A 23,073-nucleotide genomic window follows, 5' to 3' on the forward strand; every position below is an offset into this window, starting at 1 on the left:
GAGAACCTTGCAGTGCCAAGGCGGGAGAAACCAGCCTGGGCAGACAGCTTTGTCATGTGTGCACTGTGCCCCGGCTTGCACCTGAGCCTGTGCACGAGGTAGCTTGGACCTGTGTGTGCCAAGATGCGCGTCAGTGACCAGACCTGCCTGTGAGAGAGCGCACGTCACAGGCTGTGGGCATGTCTGGGTCTGTCCGAGTCAGCTCTGCAAGCACAGGTCAGGGGATGAAGGGAGCACCCGGGGCTGGGCCGGAGCCCGGGGCCTGGGAACCTGGGTGAGAGGCCAGACGTCAGCGGCTGGGCGGGAGCGGTTCCACCAGCCTGGCCAGGTGGCACCGTGTGCCCTGGGACACTGGAGAGGTATCGACCTGGGGGGTCGCACCTCAAGGGGCTCACTGGCTCTAGGGTCACCAAATCACTTTGGGACTCTCTGGCTCTCTGCTCCATTCAGGAGCCAAAGCCACTCCTGCCAGTGGGCTGAGGACCCTCCCCGCTCTGCACCAGTGGCTCTTCCTTTGTAACAGGCTTTCAGGGTGGGGCCATGTCCTATCCCCACCCAGAGCTCCGAGGGAGGATCTGAGACCGTGTCCCCTACTTCTACCCAAGTCCTCTGGGCAGGACAGGTCTTGGATTTGGGAGTTAGGGGGAAGTGACAAGGGTGTCTTCCTCTAGAAAAGCCCCTCGGTTTCAGGTACCCTGAGGATGTACCATCTCAGCCCAAGGCCCCAGAGTCTGTCCCAGACCAGGCCGTGCCCTGCTCTCAAGCTCCCCCGGTGCTTCCTGAACAACGTTATGCCGGGCGTCCTTTCCTCTGTGCTCAGGACCCCGGCTGACCTCCCGTCTCTCCCCCCCCCCCCCACAGCAGCCAGCAGCCAGCAGCAACTCTGCCCCTCCATCCCGACCCCAAGACTGGCTGCCAGGTGGGGCATATCACCTCCCCTACTCTCTACCCTCCAGACAAGCACACAGACCCTCACATTCCTGAGGGATTCCTGCTAACACCCTGGGGGAAGCGGAACAGGAGTGCAAACCGAAACCGCTAGGTGAGGTGGAGGACATGAGTGAGGCCAGCCTGGCTATGGTAAACCCCAGGGAGCTGGCAGGGTCAGGAGCCAGCTTTCTATCCAATTGGGCACAGGAACAGGACCTCACAATACGGGGGCCACCAGGGGGCAGGCTACACCTGCTGGACCACTGGTCCATTAGGGGCCTATGACTTCGGAGCCAAGTGTCTCTAGGTGGGAAGGATGCCTCACACATGCCCCATCTGGGGCCCGTTAGAACGCATCCCTGGGGATAAGGGCAGAGGGAAATGGTGCCTGGGAAGTCCCTGGTGTCAGAGGACAGAGGCATTTGGTGGGAGGGACCCAGGTGTGATGGGGAGTCTTGGAAAGGAGGGATCAGGACATCACGGGAGCAAAAGGAATAGCTGTCCGGGAGCCCTTCAGAACGATGTCGTGGGCATCTGAGCGGGGAAGACCAGACTGGGCGTCTGGGGACCTAAGGAAGTCTCTGGCTTTCCTAACAACACCTTGGTCTTCCAGTCACGGGAGGGGCAGCTGGAGTGCACAGCCTCCTTCTAGGGCCCTCCAGCGCCTCCCTTCAGGGGCTCTGCTCTCAGACCTCTCCCACCCAGGCAGGGAACCCGGTTTGGTGTCATGCATCAAGACAGTCCCCAGGGATGCTTAAGCTGGCTTGAGTTGTTTTGCACTTCTACCTGCAGAGAAGAGAAACAGCAGACCAAGGATGGAGCCTTGTGGGGAGCGAGTCAGAGAGGGAGAGCAGAGAGGGACAGGCTGAGAAGGGCAAACCCAGAGGCAGGCCCCCTAAGCTCCCCTGTACCGTTTCTGGGGCTTCCTTTCTGAGGTTCGATGCGCTTTGGCCTTCAGTGGTTGGCACCTGTCCCGGGTCCCTGGGGCTGCTCTGCTTTCTCTCCCAGGGAGCCCCAAGCGCCTGGGGCTTAAGGCCCTCCGGGCAGCCCCGGCACGATCTGACCTGTGAGGGTGTGACGGCCCGGCTCCCAAAATCTCCTTCGGCCAACTCTGAGATTCTGGGTCTAGACCAGAACCAGCACATAATGAGCACTCAATAACTGTTGGTTTCATGAGCCAAATTTTCATTTGTTGTTTCTGGAGTTTTTGTCACTCTTAGGCCTTTTCCCATCCAAGATCCAAAGGCATTTACTCATATTTTTTCTGGTGTATTTACTTCTTTACTTATGAATTTTGCATATGTAACAATTTGATCTATCCGAGGTAAATATGGATTTTTCTCTTCATGGCCAGTCAGTTGTCCCAATAGCAATTCTTGAATCTCTCCTTTATCTGTAAAACCAAGATACTATATTATCTAGGCATTAAGCAATCATTTTTTAAAAAAATATATTTTTTATTGATTTTGTACCGAGAGGAAGGGAGAGAGATAGTTAGAAACATCGATGAGAGAGAGTCATCGATCAGCTGCCTCTTGCACACCCCCTACTGGGGATATGCCCGCAACAAGGTACATGCCCTTGACCGGAATCGAACCCGGGACCCTTCAGTCCCCAAGCCGACGCTCTATCCATTGAGCCAAACCAGTCCCAGCCATTAAGCAATCATTTTAATGGTAGTTATAATGATGATGTCACCACATGGAAAAAATGCTCACCTTGTAATTTTAGCTATTTTTTTAATAGCTACATAAAAATTATGTCAGCATCTAGGAAAGGGCAGTGAGAAACGGAGGGAAATAGATCGATTAAAGGAGAGGAGTGTTTTATGTCAATTAATATTTATGGAATAAACTGAAACTTTAAATGAACTGAATATGGAGAAGGGGAAGAAGGACTTAAAAGATAGCAAGCTGTCTTGTTGCCTGAGCCTGAGACAAACACTTAGGTGTTTGTGTGTGATTTGTTTTGTGTTTGCTTGTTTTGAGGTGACCTCAGAAAGCTGAGGATAGAGGATGCAAGTAAGGGGAAATTGTTACTGGAGAGTCCTGGGAGTCATCCTAGATAATAAAAGGCTAATATGCAAATAGACCAAACAGTGGAACAACTGAACAACCGGTCACTATGACGTGCGCTGACCACCAGGGGGTGTGCGCAGAACATGTGGGTGTCGGCAGCAGGCAGCAGAGTGCAGAACATGACGGGCATCAGCAGTGGGGATGGTGGAGCAGGTGAGCAGAGGGGGGTGGGGGTGCCAGACCAAGGCAGGGCGCCAGTCGCTGTCATTGGGGCAAGCCTCTGGTAGCTACTGAAAATTCTTCGCTCCCACGATACAGTCGATACAGTCGCGCCCAGCACTTGCGCCTGCTGCCAGCACCGGTCCTGATTGCTTGGCGCCTTCAAAGATGTGAGAGGCGGCTGTCAGCCCCGATCTCCCCTGATGGCTTCTTCACCTCCCCATGCTCCTGAGGGGTGATCGAGGCAGCAGTCACCGCTTGCACTTGCCTATGGCACCAGCCCCAATCCCATTAGTGGGTGGGAGTGGTGGCGGCGGCGGGAGCAGGGCTGCTGGCAGACCAGGGGCTGTGGCAGGAGGGTCCAGGTGGAGGAGGCACAGAGGATGGGCTGAGACCCGCCCCTTTGCCCACCACAGCCTCGAGGCCCACAGTTCCTTTCAAGGTGCACGAATTCATGTACTGGGCCCCTAGTTATTAGAGGAAAGGCCAGTAGAGAATCTGTAATAAAAACCACTTCCTTTGGCCCTGCACCCTGAGCTCTGAGCCCCTTCCCAGCCTCAGCTAAGTGAACAAAAACCTCTGAGAGTCCCCTACCAGAAATAAATCAGGCCTCAGGCTGTGGATCAGTGAATCCAAATGCTCCCATCACCTTGCCCTGGCTATTGGGATGCTGTGTCAGCCAGATTGCAGGGATGCTGACCTTTGTGGTTATACACTAAGCATTATCTGAGCAACCGTATCTCCCCACACAGCTATCTATGCAAAAGCCCTCTCTGACCCCTTAGAATTCAGTAGTTTTCTAAAATAGAATACAGAGAACATTTTAATTCAGGCTCTGGCCCAGCCAAACCCACCCTTGTAACAGATGTGAAGAGCATCAGAAGTAGGGACAAAGGAGAGCCTGGGTGCCTTGGGGCCCTCATCTGGTCTGTATTGGGAGGGTTAGGCAGGGCATGTCCTGGGGCCTGAGCTACTTAACCAGGTCTTGCCTTCCTAACCAGAGAGCACTTCTCCTCAACCTTCATGGCTCAGCTGCCCCAGGCTATACCCTGGGGTCCCAAAGGTGCAGTTTGAAGCGCTCATGCCAAGGCAACTGACACCAAAACCCTTCCTCCCCCCCTCGCACACAACCAGGATGTCACTTGAGGTCTGACTTTGGGGGCAATACACCCCCTGCTTAGAGCAACTCCCCTGAAGTGCTCTCCCCTGCTTCAGCCACAGGAGCCCTGTCCCAGGGCTGTCTCCCTGTCCCCGGGTGTCTCCCACAGGACCCTCACCGGGCTACACACCTGGTGCAGAGAGCAGACAGGCCTGCCAGCTGCCCACCCCACCCCCGCAGAAAAGCGCTTCCTTAAATGTACATTTCTGGAGAGGCTCGCTGGTTCCCCCGTGAGCACTCGGCCCGGCTGCACCCAAATCCAAGTTCCAGTGAACGTGTAAGGGAAAGGTCCCATGGCCCCGCTCCCTCCAGGGCACAACAAGCCTGGGCGAGCCTGCAGGGCCTGGAGTGCGCGCGCAACGCAGCGCCCCGCTTTTGGGCACTTGAGCGGCAGCCCGCCCACTCCGCCTGGCCCCTACGTCACGCCAGCAGACCCGCCCCCCTAGTCCTTCTGATTGGCGGAGAGCGCGCGCGAGTACGCCCGCCCCGCCCCCAGGCCCGCCCCCTGGCTTACAAAGCTGCCTGCGAGGCTCCAACTTGGAACGCGGGGGCGCGGGCACGGAAGGGCGCCCCCTCTTCGGGCGGAGGAAGGGGCGCTCTCCCGCCCCAGGCTGGACAGTGTCCGGCGGCGCTTCAGAAGCACGGTCCCTGCCCCGCATGGCCCGCCACAGGTCCCTTCCTCTCCCCAACCCCCGATCGGGGCCGGGGGTGGGGGGACCCCTTTCAGTAGAGCACCCAGAAATTCCCATTGCCCAGGTTCCCCTCGAAGGGGCACCACCACGTGCCAGGAGGTGGGTCCTCGAGAGCCCCGCACGCGGGCTCTGGGGCGCAAAGATGATACGAATTCCGCCAGCCAGCACCCCACGCCTGGAGCCTCCAGCCCGGTCCGCAGACGCCCCCCATCCTTGACCCCCCCCCCCGCCCCCACTCCTGGTTTCCTCATCCGCAGGCCCTTCCGAACCTCCCGTTACCCGGGTTCCTCCGCACACCAGCGCCCGGGACCCCTGCGCAGACGCCGCGGTGTAGGCGTCCCTCTCAGCAGCCTCTACACCCGCACACCCGGACGCCCCCGCCCCCGTCCCAGCTCTGCGGTTCCCCCACTGGGACCCCCTTCACCCAGCATCTCCCCCCCAAACACCCTCACGGGACCCCCAGGCCCATCCCACACTCTACCCCATACTCCTGCCTCTTCCAGGTAAACACCCTCCGCAGGGCCCATCCTCACCCCCGCAGCCATGCGATCCCTCCAGGTCCCAGGGGCCCCGGGTCCCCGCACCGCGCACCCCTCCTCCCCACCGCACACCGACGGGCCCTGCTTATCCCCCCACTATTCTCACCCCAGTCGTCTGCCAGACCCTCCCCAGACCCCTCACCCCGCTCCTTTCTGCAGCCCCCTGACGCCCAGGCCCCTCACGTCTACCTCCAGACCCTCTCTGGAACCCCCCACACCCCAACCCTTCGCCCCACTCGTCTGCCCAGGACCCCCTCCGCGCGCGCGCCCCGCCCGCCCCACACTCACCGCCTCCGCCTCGCCCCGCACCCTCTCCCCATGGGGCGGCGGCGGAGGCCGGTCCCTGGGCCGGGACACACCCACCCGCCGCCCGCCCCCAGCTCGCCTTCCCTCGTTCCCGGCCTCCGTCCCTCCCTCCGCCCGCCCTCCGCCCTCGCTCCGCGCTCGCTCCTTCCCCCTCGCCCGCTCCGGCTCCCGCGGCGCCGGCCTCCTCCGCCTCCCGGCGCGCGGCTCTCCCGGGGCGGCTCCGCGGTTCATGGTGACCGGGCGGCGGCCGCTTGAGCCCAGCGGCGGCGGCGGCGGCAGCGGGGACCGGGGCGCGGGCCGCCTCCCCCCGAGCGCGGGGCCGGGCGGCGGGCGCGCCCAGGCGGCGGCGGCGGCGGCGGCGAGCGCCCCCCCGGCCCGCGGCCCCGCGCGCCCCCCGCGCCGCACCCCCGCGCGCCCGGCCGCCACGCCGCGCACCCATGGACGGCCCGGCCATCATCACCCAGGTGGCCAACCCCAAGGAGGACGAGGGCCGCGCGCGGGGCGCCAGCGAGAAAGGTGAGCGGGGGCGCGGGCACGGCCCGGGGAGGGTGCGGGGTGCGGGGTGCGCCCGCGGGGGAGGCTCCGAGGGTGCGTGTGCCGGCCCAGACAGGCCGAGCGTGCCTGCGCGGGCAGAGCGCGTGTGCGGGTGTGTGTGCCTCTCAGCGGGAGGGGGTGAGGGTGGTGAGTGCCCGGCTGGGAGTTTGTGTGTGTGCTCCAGCCGTCTGAGAAGTTGTGAGCGGGTGTGTGTTCCCGGCAGCTTGGGAGTGTGTGCCCTGGCAGGTTTTGTGTGTGCACGAGACAGAGGTTGTGAGTGTGTGTGCGCTAACTTGTGTGTGCACGGTTCAGCTGAGAGGTTGTGAGGATGGGTGTGAGTGCATGTTTTCCTAACCCGCTGTGAGTTTGTAAGTATCTCATGTAGGGGTTTGTGTGTGCCTAAGAGGTGGCGGTGTGTGTGGTGTGTGGTGTGTGTGTGTGGGAGAGACAGAGACACCTTTGCCTGCATGAGCAGGAGCCTGCAGAGACGTGGTGTGTGTGTTCGCTCCTGATGGAGTTCGAGTGTGTGATTGTGTTCCTACACCACTCAACTGGCAGGTTGCAATGTTGTGTGCATGCACGGGGAGGGTGTAGGGGTGTGTGCACTCTCACACATGGAAGCTGGGTGTGCACATGTGTGCGCCTGCCTGTACGTATGGATGTGTCCGCCAGACAGTGAGGCTGTGTGCCTGTGTGTTTAGTTGGTTTTGCAAGGCCGGTTGGGGCTAAGCCACCCGCCCTTCTCCACAGTCTCAGTTACCCCAGCCTGCGAGGCCTGGTCCTCCCGGGGCACGTGAGGGTCCCGCTCCAGAAGGCACTCGGGCAGCCCTGGGGTGGCCAGGTGTGTCCGTTCCCAGAGCCACAGCACCTGGTTCAATTTTGCCCCATTTTTGGTCCCATCGCCCACTTCCGTTTCCTCCTTCCTTTTCTTCTTTTTGGCTTGGCCCCTCTCTGAGACGTGGTGTCCCCTTCTCCCATGTGTCCTGCTTACGGTTCCTCCCTTGAGCTATCCCGAGGCTTGGACAGAATATTCTAAAGGGCCAAGGAATTTAGCTAGTTTTGCGCTGCTGTTGAAAGCTGGCCTCGCTCTCTTACTGCCATGCCCCCGCCAACACCCGGGGGGAGGTCTGAGCGGCTCCGCAGGAAGGACCCTCCCCTCGGCAAGCCTGGCCTGGCCACGCCACACCGACTTTGGGAAAGAGCCACATGTCTTTCCAAGTGTTACCACCCGGGCTGTGCCAGTGGGGTGAGGTGGGCACCCCTTCTGAGTGATCCGGGTGGGGTGGGGGAGCACTCCACTGCCTCTCCCCGAGGGGGAGGGGACCCCTGGGCAAGCCCACCAGGAACATGCAGGAAACAGCCAGAGGGACCCTCCGCTCGGGAATGTCCAGCCCCTTTGCACTTGTGTAGACTGTAAACATTCTGTCTGCAGACTTGTTTTCTTTTTTGTAAAATGAGAACTCAGTCCCCAGGCATGTTTCCGTGCCTCACCAACTGGCTGCAAACTTCTACCAGGTGAGCCTCCGCTGTTCAACCTCGGAGCCCAAGCAGGCAGCCCCGAGGTGGCCCGGGCTTCCTGCCCTAAGGACTGTCGGGTCTTGGGGGGGCCTGGCCTGTGGGCTCTGGGCTGGGTGTGTCCCCTGGGAGGGTGAGTAGCATGCCTCCAGGAGGTGTGAGGCCTGCTCTCCCGCTCCCGCTGCTGACTGTTTTGTGTGATGCTTTGCCAGAGAGAGAATCCACAGCTCTGTGCGGCGGGTGAGGTGGGGCCTAGAGCAAGGAGGTATCTGTCAGGGCCTCAGCCCTCCCGCCGCCCGCACCTGACTCCGGGATCAGGGCCTCCTCAGTGTTCTCTTTGCCTCCCGCTGCGGGGCCTTTGAAAGTGGAGTCCGTCCATCCAAAATCCCAACGGTGTCCAAATACTCAGGATGGTGCATGTTCTAGTCTGCGTGTTTACATTGCTTTTCACCACAGCCTTTTATCATCTTTAACAGCTCGTTTTGTTTGTTTTCCAGTGGGGGGGGGGAGGGGGCTGGTTGATTGTTAACTGATTAGAGGAATTCTTTACCCCTTTGCTCTGGGGGTGGGGCAGCTAGCTAGTAGCTTCTTTTTGCTGAAGCATTACAATCCTACTTGGTGTAGTTTTTTTTGTTTGTTTGGGGGGTTTTTTGCTTTTAAAAAATGGAAATAATTTTGGTTAACTACAGCGTGGCAATAAACTTTGGAGCCAGCGTTTGGAACAGCTTCTTCAGATCCACAAACCACTAAACAGGTTTGGCAGCGCTTCTCACGTAAGCATGTTGACGTGTTTAGATAGGCACAATGCGTTCTACATCCTTTTAATCCCAGGCAAACACTTCCTCATTTTTGTTTTTAAACATGGGGCCTGGAATGTTGTGAGTTTTTGTGGGAGGAGAGAAACTATTTGGTTTTGAAAAAGAGTTTACTTTCATCGTCAGTTCTGTGAAAATAGGAATACTAACGACTGCCTCTTGGGGTTGACCTGAAGGTTAAATGAGCTAAGGGCTGTCTGCCTGCTTTCCCGTGTGTGTGTCACCGTTTCATAAGCCTGGCTGTAGGTGCGGATTTGCAGAGGAAGTGCTAAGCATGGGCTGTAGTGTTTTGCAGGAGTTGAATTACTTCTTGACACTTTGCTATGTGGTAGGACTGTCCCTGTCAGCCTGGCCTGTCACGGGAGATGGATTTCCTAGTTGTGTTTGATTTGATGGATAGCGTAAAGATGCATAGACAGATTTCCCCAGGAGTATAATTCCGCCTGCTTTGCTCTCTGGAAACTGACTCTTACAAATCAATAAGAAAAAAAAGTCAGACAGTACAGTAAAACGTGGTCAAGGGATATATACACAGGGAAGTCCTAAGAGAAGAAATCCAAATGTCCAATACATGCATGAAGAGATGCTCCGTGCACCCTATGATTCCTATGAAACGTTTTCGTGCGTCAGCGTGGTTCAGCATGTAAACCAAAGATTGCCCACATCCAAAGTAAATAAAAGTTTTAGGGAATGGGTGCTCTTAACGATTTTTTTAGTGATGGAATAAATAAAGTGAGCACAGGCTTTTTAGAGAGTAATTTAGTACTGAATCACGTGGCTACAACGTAACCGAAAACCAGACTGACACTGCGGCGTATACCCGCAGAGGAGTTCATTTTTCTCACATAGCAAGCCGTCTGGAGGTAGGCGACGGCTGGCTTTGCTTCAGCAGCTCATCGGTCAAGGCTGACATCATCCCGATTCCCCTGGCTTTCCTCTACGTTGTCACAGGGCTTGCCACCCCTTTGAATCCCACAGCCACCTTCGGGGCAGGGGCATGGGACAGTGCCAACCACGTCTGTATCCCTTTTACCTGGAAAGCAAAGACATTCCTAGGGAGCACTTCGCATTCTTTTGCTGCTGCTTCATTGGCTGCACCTGGGTCACGTGGCCGCCGCTAGCTGTAAGCAAAGTGAGTTTCCAGCTTTTTTAGCCTTGGTTGTGGGAGGAGGAGAGGAGAGGATTGAAAATGAGCAGGTAGTGGTGCAGCCAATCAGCAATGCCAGTTTTCCCTAGCAAGCCCAGTTCCACTTCTGGGTGTCTCTCCTATTGAAATAGCCTCAGATGTGCTCAGAGGAACACGTGCAGGGATTGTCACTGGTGGCTACATGGCTTGCAGGAGCCAAAGTTGGAACCTTCTGAAGTGTCAGCATGCCAACGATTCGGCCATGGTACATCCATACCACAGACTACTGCAAGGCAGCTGGAAAGGATGAGTTAAGTCAGACCAAATTATACTAACAACTAAATTTCCAAGACATTTTATTGGGGGGGGGGGGCGGATTTGAAAAACAGTTTAAATAATATGATTCTCGCTGTAAAAACACACACCTGTGGAACTGTACATATTCTAGAAATACAAAAAAATCCAGAAAGAAATACTTCAAACTGGCAACAATGATTTTCTCTGGGGAGAGGGCTGAGATGGCAAGTGAAGGAACTTGGGCCTTTTTGTTTAAATATTAATGACAACGAACTCGTGTTTTCCAGATGAATTTTTTAAAAACTAAAATAGAAAAGAAATTCCTCATCGCTGTTTGGAGGGAAATAAATAATGTAGGGGATTTAATAATGATGGAACCAAGACCCCCTCAATATTAATTATGCAGTATTAGCAAGAGCGTACCAACGCCAGCTAAATGGTTATTTTGTAAGCTAATCCACGTCCCTGGATGGGGTTTCTCGTAGGCAAGTTTAGTTTGGCAGATATTTTGGCCCAAGGTGCTAGGTAGATTTCTCCCAAATGTTTGCAGCACTTAAGCTTAACCTTTGGGCTGCTAGCTAAATTACAGCACGCGGAAAACTCTTGGAAGCAATAGTTCTTTCAGATGCCAGAAGACATTTGAAGTAGATTCAGTTTGATTAACTTTTTAAACTCAAACCTTTTATTTAGAGACTAGAGGACCGGTGCACAAAATTCGTGCATGGGGCTCGGCCCTCACAGCCCCAGCTTTGTCTGGAAAGTCATCCGGACAGTTGGTCGGAAGGATGTCCGGATGGTCGCTCTGCCGTTTGGTCTAATTAGCATATTAGCTCTTTATTAAATAGGATAACGGTAGATTTACATGCAGTTTAAGAAATCACACAGGGAGCTCCTATCCTCTCTACCCACATCTCTCCCACGTTAACATCTTGCAGAACTATCATGCAAAATCAGGATGTCGACCCTGGTATAGTCACGATGGAGAAAAATTCCATCACCAGGAAGGCTCCTCAAGATTCCTTTGTACAGCCACACCTACTTCTCTGCCATCCCTACCTCCTCCTCAGCCCACCAGTGTGTTCCTCGTTTCTAAAACTTGGTCGTAATTTATATGCGATCTTTTGTAATTGACCTTTTTCAGTCAGCATAATTCTCACTCTCTGGATTTTCACCCAGGTTGTTGTTTGCATCAATAGTTTGTTCTCTTTATATCCCATGATGTAGATATACCACCATCGTTTGTTCACGCGTTCACCCTTTGAAGGACACCTGGGTTGTGCCTGGCTTTTGGCTGCTGGGGATTAAAGCTCCTATAAACATGAGGGTACAGTTTTTTTGTAAGCTCGAGTCTTCATTTCTCTGGGATCAATACCCAGACATGCAATAGCGGGGTCTCATGGAAGTTGTGAATTTATTATTTTTTTTTTTTAAGACATTGCCAAGCTGTTTTCCAGAGCATACATATTGTCTTTCATTCTCACCATCAACGTGCGAGTCATCCAACTTCTCTGCATCCTCGCTAGCATTCAGTGTTGTCACCGTTTTTTTTATATTAGCCATTCCGCCAAGTGCATAGTGGTGTCTCATTATGGTTTTAATTTGCATTTCCCTGAAGGCTAAGGATATTAAACATCTTTTTATGTGCCATATTTTTTAGTGAGATGGCCCTTTGTATCTTTTGCTTGTGGTTCGGATTTTTTTTTTTTTTTTTCCTGTTGAGTTTTGAGAATTCTTGACATATTCTAGATGTTAGTCCTTTGTCGGGTAAATGGTTTGCAACTATTTTCTCCTTGTCTTATATCGGTTTTTTCCTTTTATTGATTGTACTTGTTGTTGTTGTGTTAATCCTCACCAGAGGATACTTTCCCATGGATTTTTAGAGAGAGTGGAAGGGAGAGGGAGAGACAGCGAGAGAAACATCAATGTGAGAGAGACACGTCTATTGGTTGCCTCCTGACCAGGGCTGGGGATTGAGCCTGCAACCGAGCTACATGCCATGAGCAGAATCGATCCTGGGACCCGAGTTTCCATATAACGTTGACTACCCCACTGGTCATACCACTCATATCCTGCTTCAGAGTGTTACATTTATTGTAGTCAATGAACCTACGTGGGCACATCATTATCGCCCAAAGTCCACCTTTTACATGAGGGTTCACTCTTGGTGTTGTGCATTCTGTGCGCTTGACAAATGTGTAATGACATGTATCCATTATTATAGTATCATACAGCTCATTTTCACTGCCCTAAAAATCCTCTGCTTCTTCATTCCTCCCTTCCCCAACCCCTGGCAACCCTGATCTTTTTTAACTGTCTCCGTAGTTTTGCCTTTTCCAGAATGTCACCTGGTTGGAATTATAAAGTATATAGCCTTTTCAGATTGGCTTTGTTTTACTCACTAACATGCGTTGAGTTTTCCCCTGTCTTTTCATGGCTTAATAGCTCATTGCTTTTTAGTGTTGAATAATATTCTCTGGTCTGGATGCACCAGTCACTTTGTGAAGGACATCCTGATTGCTTCCAAGTTTTAGCAATTATGAATAAAGCTGCTATAAATAGTTGTTTGCAGGTTTTTCTGTAAACGTACATTTTTAACTCATGTGGGTAGAAACCAAGGAGCACCGTTGCTGTATTGTATGGTAAGAATATTTTTAGTTTTGCAAGAAACCACCAAATTGGCTTCCAAAGTGGCATTACTATCTTTAGTTTTCTGAAGTTTAGTTATGATACATTTTGGCATGGGTTTCTTTGTGTCTGTCCTGTTTGTGGCTCACTCAGCTTCTTGAGTTTGCCGGGTTATGTCTCTTGCCAGATTTGGGAGGTTTCCTGAAGTACTTTTCAAGTGCTGCCCTTTCTCCTCTTCTTCTGGGACTATGAGGACACATTAGGTCCCTGTGTTATAGTCCCACAAGTTTATCAGTACTAATTTAACCCTTTGCACTCCGAACCATTCTGGACATTGGCTACCAGCTACTCGACGCTACTTTGCGGCGGAAACGTGCGTTGAATTAACTCAATTCCCCGTAATCACTAATAAACTGCAATGTCCCCCTGAGAGGGGACATCCGAGTGATATGCTAGAATTCCGATGTCCCCTGAGAGGGGACAGCGGAGTGCAAAGTGTTAAAAAAAAAAAACTTATTTTCTCTCTGTTGATTCAGATTAGGTAATGTCTACTATCCTGTCTTCAAGTTCATTCATTTGTTCCTAGTCCCCTCCATTCTGCTATTAAGTTCATCCACATAGCTTTTTATTTCAGTTTTTGTATTTTTTAGTTCTAAATATTATATTTAGCTTTTCTTTATTCTTTGCTGAGGCCTTCTATTTTCCTCATCTGGTTTAATTGTGTTCCTAATTGCTCTTATCCTAGCTGTTTTAAAATCTTTGTCAGATGAGTGCAGCATCTCCGTCCTCTTGGTGGTGGCCTTCCATCCGTTGTCTTGTATTTGGTTTGAGATTTTCAGATCCTTTGGATAGCAATTGGATTACGATGGAAGCCTGAACAATGGAAACTCTGCATCTTATGTAAACCTACTGTTTCTGCTGGTTTCCTCTGACCCTGATCCAGTGGAGAAGGGGCAGTACCGCCTTGTTACTGCCAGATACAGGTAGAAGGCTAGGATTCCACTTGGGCTGTCTGGAGTCACTGCAGGGCCAGGGAGCAAGTGCAGCTCCCACGCGGTCTCTTCTAAACTGGGGTCCGGCCGGCATGGCTCAGTGGTTCAGTGTCGACCTATGACCCAGGAAGTCACGGCTCGATTCCCATTGGGGCACATGCCTGGGTTGCAGGCTAAGTTCTTAGTGTGGGGCGTGCCGGAGGCAGCCAATCAATGATTCTCCATCATCATGTATGTCGGTCTGTCTGTCTGTCTCTCTCTTTCTCTCTCTCTCTCTTTCTCCCTTCCTCCCTGAAATCAATGAAAATATATTTTAAAAAAATTAATGCAGTGGGAGTGGTGTCATTACTACTAGGCAGTGGTAAAAGCCCTGACTCTTCTGGCATCTTCTCTGACATTACCCCAACGGGGCTAATCATGAATGAATGAATTCAGCAATGTAGCAGGATACAAAATACATTCTTTTTTATTGGCATATCTCCTTACACCCTGGTAAGGGTGGAATTCTAGGTACCCATTGGATTTCCGTCATGTGGTTGGGGATGGGGCCATAGTGTGTGTGTGTGTGTGTGTGTGTGTGTGTGTGGCTGGTGTTAGGCTTCAATAGGGCAGTTACTGCCTGAAAGTTTCCTGTCTTGCTTGATTGTCTTTTTACTAGTCTTTTGGTTACAAAGAGTAGGCTTTTGAGGGGGCTCTTTGTCTGCAACTATTGGTTTTTCTCTATAACCGGCCTCTTCAGCTCTAAATCTGGGCTGTACGAGGCAGCACAAAAACCCAGGATGACCAGCCACCATGTTTTTTTTGGATCTCCAAGTCCCCAACTAGTCTGCCTTCTCTCCACCTTTCAGAATCTGGACAAACACTGTTTTAGTTGAACTTAATGGGGAGAATAGGAAGACGTATGTCTCAATCCCATCTTCCTAGAAGCAGAAGGCGCCTGTTGAACTTTCAGACCGATCTAAAGTGCGTCTGTGGAGGAAGGCTGGCGTGGGAAAGTTATCACTTTAAATGTTTATTTCAACATTGTGCTAATGACCTATGGGGAAGTCAAATTGAGTTAGTGCCTGGAGAATCCTGATTGTCCCCTAAAAAGAGAAAAATGGTGATGAATTCCATGTGAAATCATGTAGCTCAGTAGGGCTTCAGTGGCATATTTAACCAATCTTAAATGAATACACTCATGAGTTTTGCTCTTAACCCTAAAATTTTGGATCAGAGTTCATGAGTACCCTGATTTAAATGCATTTTTTTTAATCTCATATTCTCTTTGATTGGCAAGCATGTTTAAACCAGTGTCTTATCTTTCCTTTTATTACTCAATAAAGAAAGAATTCACTTAAGTAGGTAGAAATGTCTTCCTGGGGCAAACACAAAGGAGCTTATCTTTGGATTCAGCCCTCCCGACCACTAGACTGGGTTCACTGGCCAGTGACTGGAAAAGACTGGTTCCAGACTACTCTGCCCCAGGGAGGGGAGCGGGCCTAAGCTGGCAGTCAGACATACCCAAGAGGTCTCGGACTGTGAGAGGCCGCAGGCCAGGCTGAGGGGCCTCCCCCACTCCCTCTACTCACACCCCCTCTTCCCGTACCGGGCCTCTATGTTGTAAATAATATTGTAATGACCCTGGGGGTGCAGGTGTCTCTTCCTGATAATTATTTCATTTCCTTTGGCTATATACCCAGAAGTTAGGTAGGTGGCTTTTTCTCTTTTAATGATGTTGGGGGCTGGGAGCGGGGATATATGGCAGTGCCAGTGGGTTCACTGGGTCCTTTCAGCCAGGAACTGGCAGAGGTCAAGAAACACTCTGGCCACAAATGATTCTAGATTTGCATTTGTTTTCTCACTCCCTTTAGTGGTAATGTGGTGCCAAGGTCGGCAGCATATAGCTACCAAAAAAAAAAAAGAAAAAAGAAAGAAAGAAAGAAAAAGAAAAAGAAAAAGGAATATAAGGATTCTCTTGGGTACTGTTGAAGGTATGATATATACCCTGGGACTTACTTTCCAGATCTTAAATCTTGGTTTATGAGACATTTAAAGTTCAGTGTTTTTAATAACCTTTCTTTTTTTAAAATGTACATTCTTTGCCCTGGCTGGTGTGGCTCAGTTGGCTGAGCATTGTCCCATGTCCCAAGAGGTCACTGGTTTGATTCCTCTTCAGGGCACATGCAGGTAGGGGGCATGCAGAAGGCAGCTGATAGATGTTTCTCTCTCTCTCTCTCTCTCTCTCTCTCTCTCTCTCTCTCTCTCTCAAATCAATAAAAATATATTCTAAATTTTTTTTAAAAATCTACTTTCTTTAAATGGTTTTCTTTCCTTTAATCTTTTAACATACATTTTCTGATTTTTTTTTTAATGAGAATGCATATCCAGTGTTTTATTTAAAATAAAATTAAGCAAACATTTGCCTTTATGGTCTTGACATAAAAACCCATAATGGAGCAAAGACTTGGGAACTGCCTGTAGCACTGGGTTGGGGTGTGGATAGTTTCATAGTGGGGATCGAGGCTGAGCACACTGGTGGCATAGTTCTGGGAAGCCAGAGCCTAACACACAGCGGTCTGTATGGGCGCTGAGGATTATGTAATCACCTAAGTAATCGCTCATTTTGATTCTGAGTAGCTGCTTCAAGATAAAAACTGAAAGGTCTCTTTGTAATTATAATTTGCGTGAAGGCTATTTGCCAAAGTGTGTTGTTTTTTTTTAAATCCTGGTACTTGAAGCACTTTCCGAATTGAAGAGAGCTGGCTCAACATTTGATGACTAACACTATCCTTACCTTTCAGAAATCAGTATTTAACCTCCTCCTCCCGTGTCTCAGGGGATCTTGAAGAACAAATTGCCATACCCTGTCAGCATGGCTCGAACAAGGGTAGCCTTTCGGTACCAGAGAGGAGTCAGAGTTCCAACAACGATGTGGACTGTACTTTATTTTTTATATATATATATATATATTTATTTTTTTACTATTATTATTGATTATGGTATCACATAATTGTCCTCATCCCCCCATTCCCATCCCAAACCCCTCCCCACAAATGTCCCCACCCCCCTGTCGTCCATGGCCACTGGTTAGGCTTATATGCCTGCACACCAATCCTTTGGCTGATCCCTCCCGCTTAACCCCACCCTCCCCTACCTTCCCTCTGAGGTCTGACAGTCTGATCGCTGCTTCTCTTTCTCTGGATGTGTTTTTGCTCGTCAGTCTATGTTGTTCATTATTTCCTCTAGGTGTGTGGGATCATGTGATCCAAGAAATACCCGTGTAAGAACCAAAACTGAGACAAGCCATAATGGTTATGCTGAGAGGCAAATGAATCGGTCTACTGTACTTTAAATCGTAAGGTCACGATTGGCTTTCGTGACCTCGCATCTCGTAAATTTGTCCTAAGCACTTGGCTCGTTTCTGTGCGAGTCAGACACCAGTGACTTTGGTTCCATAGACTTCAGTCAGAGCCCTGTTTTCTCTCCCCATTTGGAGGAAATGGTTCTGGTCAGAGGCAGTACATTTCACAGCAGTGGGTAGCTATGCACTCTGTCAAGTGTAGAAGCACTTACGGGGGAGCATGAATTTTTCCGCTCTCCAGTGTACCCTGATTCCCTACCATGGGCCTGACTTCTCTCCTTGAACTTGAAATCTTCTATTCAGGTGAAGTTAAATGCAATAAAAAATTATTACTTTTGGCGTTACCCGAGGTTGCAAGGTTCTGTGTGTTTGGACAAACTCACGCAGCACCATCAATCTGGAGAATAGGACCTGTTGCCCTCTGCTGGTACCGTCCCTCCCCACTCAGCCCCCAACAATGACTGGTCTGTTCTTTTCTCTGTCGCCGTCTGCCTTTTACAGAATGTCGTCTGAATGGACCTGTTACCGGAGAATCCAGCTCCCCGGTAGCTTGTGGGAGTGAGGTTCTTGGCGATAGCTTCAGAAAACGAGTTTTCTGAGGTTTGCTCGAGAGGATGGGATGTGGATAAAGATTTTATGGGCGTGGCGTTACTTTTTTTGGGTTTCCAAGTCCCCTGCCCCTTAGGCCAGTCCTGCACAAGGTACGGCTGGGGTTCCGGCAGAGCCAGAGACAAGGCCAGGGGCCCGCGCGTCCATTCCATGTTGCAGGCGGGTGTCGTTCAGCATCTGAACTGAAGTTCATGAGTCCATGTGTGGATTCCACTGTGGCCGTGCACCATGTGGGCACAGGGGAGTGTGCCCCTGCCACAGGAACCACAGGAGTCCTGGAGCCGAGAGAGAGAGAGAGAGAGAGAGAGAGAGAGAGAGAGAGAGAGAGAGAGAGAGGGGGGCTGCTTTGTCTAGTGTGTATATGTTTAGACTAGAAGCCTGATGCACGAAATTAGTGCACTGGGGAGAGGGAGGGTTGGTCCCTCAGCCCAGCCTGAACCTTCTCACAGCCTGGGAGCCCTCAGGGGAAGTCCTATTGGATGGCTTAGGTCTGTGGTCGGCAAACTGTGACTTACGAGCCACAGGCGGCTCTTTGGCCCTTTGAGTGTGGCTCGTCCACAAAATACCACAGCCTGGGTGAGTCTGTTTTGAAGAAGTGGCGTTAGAAGAAGTTTAAGTTTTAAAAATTCGGCTCTACAAAGAAATGTCAATCATTGCCCTGTTGATATTTGGCTCTGATGACCGATGAGTTTGCCGACCACTGGCTTAGGCCCGTTCCCCACTGCACTCGCCAGCCTTGAGTCCGGCTTCTGGCTGAGCGGCGCTCCCCCTGTGGGAGCGCACTGACCACAAGGGGGAAGCTCCTGTGTTGAGCATCTGCCCCTAGTGGTCAGTGCGCATCATAGCAACCAGTTGTTCCGCCATTCGGTTGATTTGCATATTAGCCTTTTATTATATAGGATTTTGTACACTCTCCATGGCCACGCTCCTCCTGGCCACTAATTTGTCCCCAGTTATGACCAGCAGACAGGCAGGCACCTTTCCACGTTGCTCAGAACTTCCTGGGCATACTTCTCAACTGCCTTTGTCCGGAATCTTTCCCCATTGATCAGTGAGGAACAGACTTGGAAGATGTTCAATGCAGCTTTTCAGCAAAGCTATAGAAATGGCACGCCTCTATATAAGTCTTCCCTCTCCTTTTCTGTTAAATAACAGCCAGGCTATTACAGCGGCATCATTATCATGCAGGGTGTAGCTTTTGCGTTTGGGTTCTTTCTCTTAGGATAATAACTTTTGAAATTCATCCAGGGGTTGTATGCGTCAGCAGTTGGTTGCTGTTACTGAGTACTGTTCAACTGTAGGGATGGATGACAGTTTGCAAGGGAATGTTTTAACTTTATAGAAAAAACTGCAAGTCGTTTTCCCGAGAGGTGGTGCCATGTTGCATTTCCACCAGCAGTGTAGGACAGTTCTGGTTGCTCTGTATCCGTGTCAGTTCTTGGCATTGTCGGTTTCTTATTTTAGCCACTCTAATGGGTGTCTAGCGGTTATCTTGTTATGGTTTTAATTTGTATTTCCCTAACAACTGATAGCACTGAGATTCTTTTCTATGTCGTCTGCCATTTAAGTTCTTTGGTGAAATGTCTATCCAGATTGTTGCCTAATTTTTTAAAAAGTTGGATTGTTTCATTGTTTATTATTTAGTTTGAAGGTTGTTTATATATCCTAGATACCACAGTACTTTGCTGGATTTCTGTATTTTCTCGCAGTCTGTGATTTGTCTTTTCATTCTCTTGGCAATGTTTTTCCCCCCATTTTAAAACCATTTTCAAGGATGCAATTCAGTGGTTTTAAGTATATTCAGATTGCACAACTATCACCACCATCCATCTCCAGTACTTTTTTCGTCTTGTGAAACTGAAACTCTGTACCCGCTAAATAACTCCCCACCCCCTCAGTCCCCTAACCCCCAGCCCCTGGCAACTACTATTCTTTCTGTCTCTGATTTTGAACACCCTGGTATCTCATATCAGCAGAATCATGCAATATTTATATTTTTATGATGTAATATCCTCAAGGTTATTAACCGATGTCAGAATTTCTCTCCTTTTTAAGGCTGAATGACATTACATTTTGTGTTTGTATATATACATTATATAATGCATAAATATTTTTCATATTATGTATTTTTATATGTGTGGTTTATAAAATATACCACTATTTGCGTATTTGTTCACCCCTCAGTGGAAGCTTGGATTACTTTCATGTTGAGCCACTGTGAATAATGCGGTGAACATGGATGTGCAGAGAGTGTTTGAGTCCCTGCTCTCAGTCCTGCCGGGTGGATACCCAGGAGTGGAACGGCTGCATCATATGGTAACTCTGGGTTTAACTTTTCAAGGAGCAGCCACGCTGTGGTCCACGGCAGTCGCCCCATTTTCTGTTCCCTCCAGGTCCCCAAGGGGCTCGTGTCTCCGCTCCTCACCAGTCCTGGGTATTTTCTGTCTTCCTGGTAGTGACTCTCCTGGTGGGTGTGAGATGTTAAAGATGTGTTTGGAAGAGCAGAACTGAAGGTTTACTTGTTTGCATGTGGATGTCCAGTTCTGCCCACATCCGTTATGGAAAAGACCATCTTTCTCTACTGTGTTGCCTTTGAACCTTATTAAAAATCAATTGACTGCATAAGTGTGGGTCTATTCTGGACGGATCCTCTCCTTAAATTTTGATCAGCCTCCCTCATGTGAAGCAGTGCTCAGCTTAATATAGTACCAGCCCTCCCTCAGAAGTAACTTGTGGGTCATGACTGAAACAGAGGAGAAGATGAAGACATTTTGCAATCTGGCAGGGCAGACTTACTCTGCATTTTGCAGGGATGGGGTGGGGGCTCCGAAAGATAAAACCTACGGCTTTCTCCACTCTTTTTTTGTTGTTGTTGTTGTTGGGTTTTTTTTGTTTTTTGTTTTTTTAGGAAGGAACCCAAACAGATTTGGTATAGTATATCATTCTCAGGTTGGAAATGAGGGCTGAGAATTTCTTCTGCAGAAAGCCAACACAGAGGTCCGAGATAAGATAAATAAGCATCTGAGTTTAAACTACAGGCTCCGTAGTTATACAGTAGTATAAAAATAGTGGCTGTCTTGGTGGAGGCTAAGAGCACAGAGGAATCGAATATCACTGGAACAGGAATAAATGTGCTAAAGCCCCAGCCCCGCGGAGAGGGCCTGGGCTCGGGAGGGGGTGGGACACCCTTCAGGCTGTTCACAGATGTCTCCCGGGGAAAAAAGGAGGTGCGTGAACGACCTAAAATGGTTGGGAAGGGCCGGGCTCGTTCACTGGCAGCTGGAGTTCTTCCGCCACCAGTGAAATAAACCCGGTGTAACTTTTCTGAGAAGGAAACCCTGATACAGGTAGGGTCGCCCAGTTTGTAGAGAGAACACAGTTCTGTTTGCCCCTCCTATGAAGATGTCCCTGAGACCAGTGGTGGGCAAACTCATTGATCCACAGAGCCAACTGTCAACAGGACAACGATTGACATTTCTTTGGAGAGCCACATTTTTTAAACTTATTCTTCTAATGCCACTTCTTCAACATAGACTCGCCCAGGCCGCGGCATTTTGTGGAAGAGCCACACTCAAAAGGGGCCAAAGAGCTGCATGTGGCTCGCGAGCCGCAGTTTACCGAGCACAGCCTTAGTCACTACTGCAGAGATGACCAGGGTCTCAGAGGTGGGAAAGAGCAGCCGGGCAAATGGCTCATATTCTTTTCTCTCTTCCTACCTGCTGCCCGGCTCTCATCCCCGCTCTCCCAAGGGAGAGCTAAAGCACAGCTCTGATGGCGTTGCTGCCCGATCAAGCTGTGTGTCTCAATGGTTGCCCGTCGGCCCCAAGATAAAAGCACGACATTTCACAGCCGCAGCCCTTCGGGGCCTGGCCCTGGACTCCCTTTCCCGCCTCTCTCCGGGCAGCTCCTTCCATGCTGTCACGGACGGCCTGCTGAGCCCAGAGAGGCCATGCTTTTCACTCCGCTGGTCACGTCCTGCTCCTTCTTCCTGGGATGGCTTTTCCTTTTTCCTTTATGTGCCTCGTGGACTCCTCGTCTTCCTCTGAGATCCAGCTCAAAGGCCACCTCCTCTCGACAGCTCCCTGCACTGCCTGAGCAGGAGGCAGCGAGGAGAGGACAATGTTCAAGGGCACGGGCTTGGGTTTGCATTCCAGCTCCATCACTTATGAGTTGTGTGAACTTTGACAAGTTACTTAATCTCCCTGAGCCTTGATTTCAGTTCATAGTTTTTAAGATTTTTAGGGAGAGAGAGAGAGAAACATCGATTGTGAGAGTGAAACATCGATTGGCTGCCTCTTGCAGGCCCCCAACTGGGGATTGAGCCCACAACCTGGGCATGTGCCCTGACCCTGAATCGAATCAGCAACTCTTCGGTGCACTGGATGGCACTCAACCAACTGAGCCACCCCGCCAGGGCTGAGCCTTGATTTTATAGGAGTAAATACCTCAGAAGATTATTATGATAATTAAATAATATAATACGCATGCATTATATAAGTATTGAATAACCAAGGGTTCATATTAATATTATCGTCAACTCCTTGACTCAGTAAATATTTACTGAGCACCCACTACATGCTCTTCACCTGTACCAGGTGCTTGGGGTGCACAAATGAATGGGACCCGGCCAGCCACGTATTTGAGGTGCTCATGTGCAGTCCTTTAAGAAGGTTTGCAAAGCACCATGGGAGCTACCATTTATTTTGTGGCCACCATACGCCGAGCACTTACGTGTGCATCTCAGTTCATCCTCCAGCAACCTCCAGCTGAAGGCGGTATCATTCCCGTTTCACACTGTGGACCCTGGCTCTCAGGAGGGTAGATAGCTTGTCAGTGTGATACAGGGATACCTACCGAGGAGAACAGACAAGAGTTAAACCCAGCCTGCCTGGTTCTGTCTAAAGGAAATATAGCAACTATTTGGTGGATTTTATAAGCCCTTTGAGATTTGCATCTTGAAAGGCACATCCCTATCTTCCCAAAAGATGCTCCTTTCCACTTCGGCCAGAGGCAGCAGCACGTTCAGCGGGATAAATGCTAGGGCTTACCCGAGGCGACAGGCCACGCTTCCTTACAACCCACGTTCTGTTGTTTCTATAACCAACGCTGTCTCCTCGAGTCTCGCTATGAACTCCTCCGCCTCCTCCATACTCACCTGAATAGTAAATAGGAGAGAGCTGGGAGTTTATAGGAAGGCCAAGAACCCAGTAGCTTTTCTCGCTAGAATTCTGGAAGGAGGGGTAGGCTTCCCTCGTCACTTCCACACTCTGTCCATGTGTGTAAGTAAAAGCAGAGTTTTAAGATGCTTTTAGTTTTCCGCAACCAGCTGCCTTGTGGGAGGCGGATGTTCCCAG

At 50.6% G+C, this 23,073-nt stretch overlaps 1 protein-coding gene and 1 long non-coding RNA gene across 3 annotated transcripts in view; one reads left to right on the forward strand and one right to left on the reverse strand.

The window, feature by feature from the left end:
* Positions 1–1,722: 1,722 nt before the first annotated feature.
* LOC311631963 lies at positions 1,723–5,873 on the reverse strand. The gene is made up of 3 exons (XR_014796681.1): positions 5,846–5,873; positions 2,576–3,327; positions 1,723–2,348 (listed from the first exon to the last, which is right to left on the reverse strand). It is a non-coding gene; the product is annotated as an uncharacterized lncRNA (long non-coding RNA).
* An 88-nt stretch (positions 5,874–5,961) lies between these two features.
* Positions 5,962–23,073, forward strand: part of CTDSPL (CTD small phosphatase like) — a 103,804-nt gene continuing 86,692 nt past the window's right edge. For both annotated transcript variants that reach the window (XM_084902835.1, XM_084902836.1), the window contains exon 1: positions 5,962–6,379. In XM_084902835.1, coding sequence (XP_084758961.1) covers positions 6,301–6,379 — 79 coding nt within the window. In that variant the 5' untranslated portion in view covers positions 5,962–6,300. The remainder of the gene's footprint in view (positions 6,380–23,073) is intronic.

The sequence above is a fragment of the Pipistrellus hanaki genome (genome assembly GCF_964339955.1).
Source record: "Pipistrellus hanaki genome assembly, chromosome: 13".
NCBI classification, from domain to species: domain Eukaryota; kingdom Metazoa; phylum Chordata; class Mammalia; order Chiroptera; family Vespertilionidae; genus Pipistrellus; species Pipistrellus hanaki.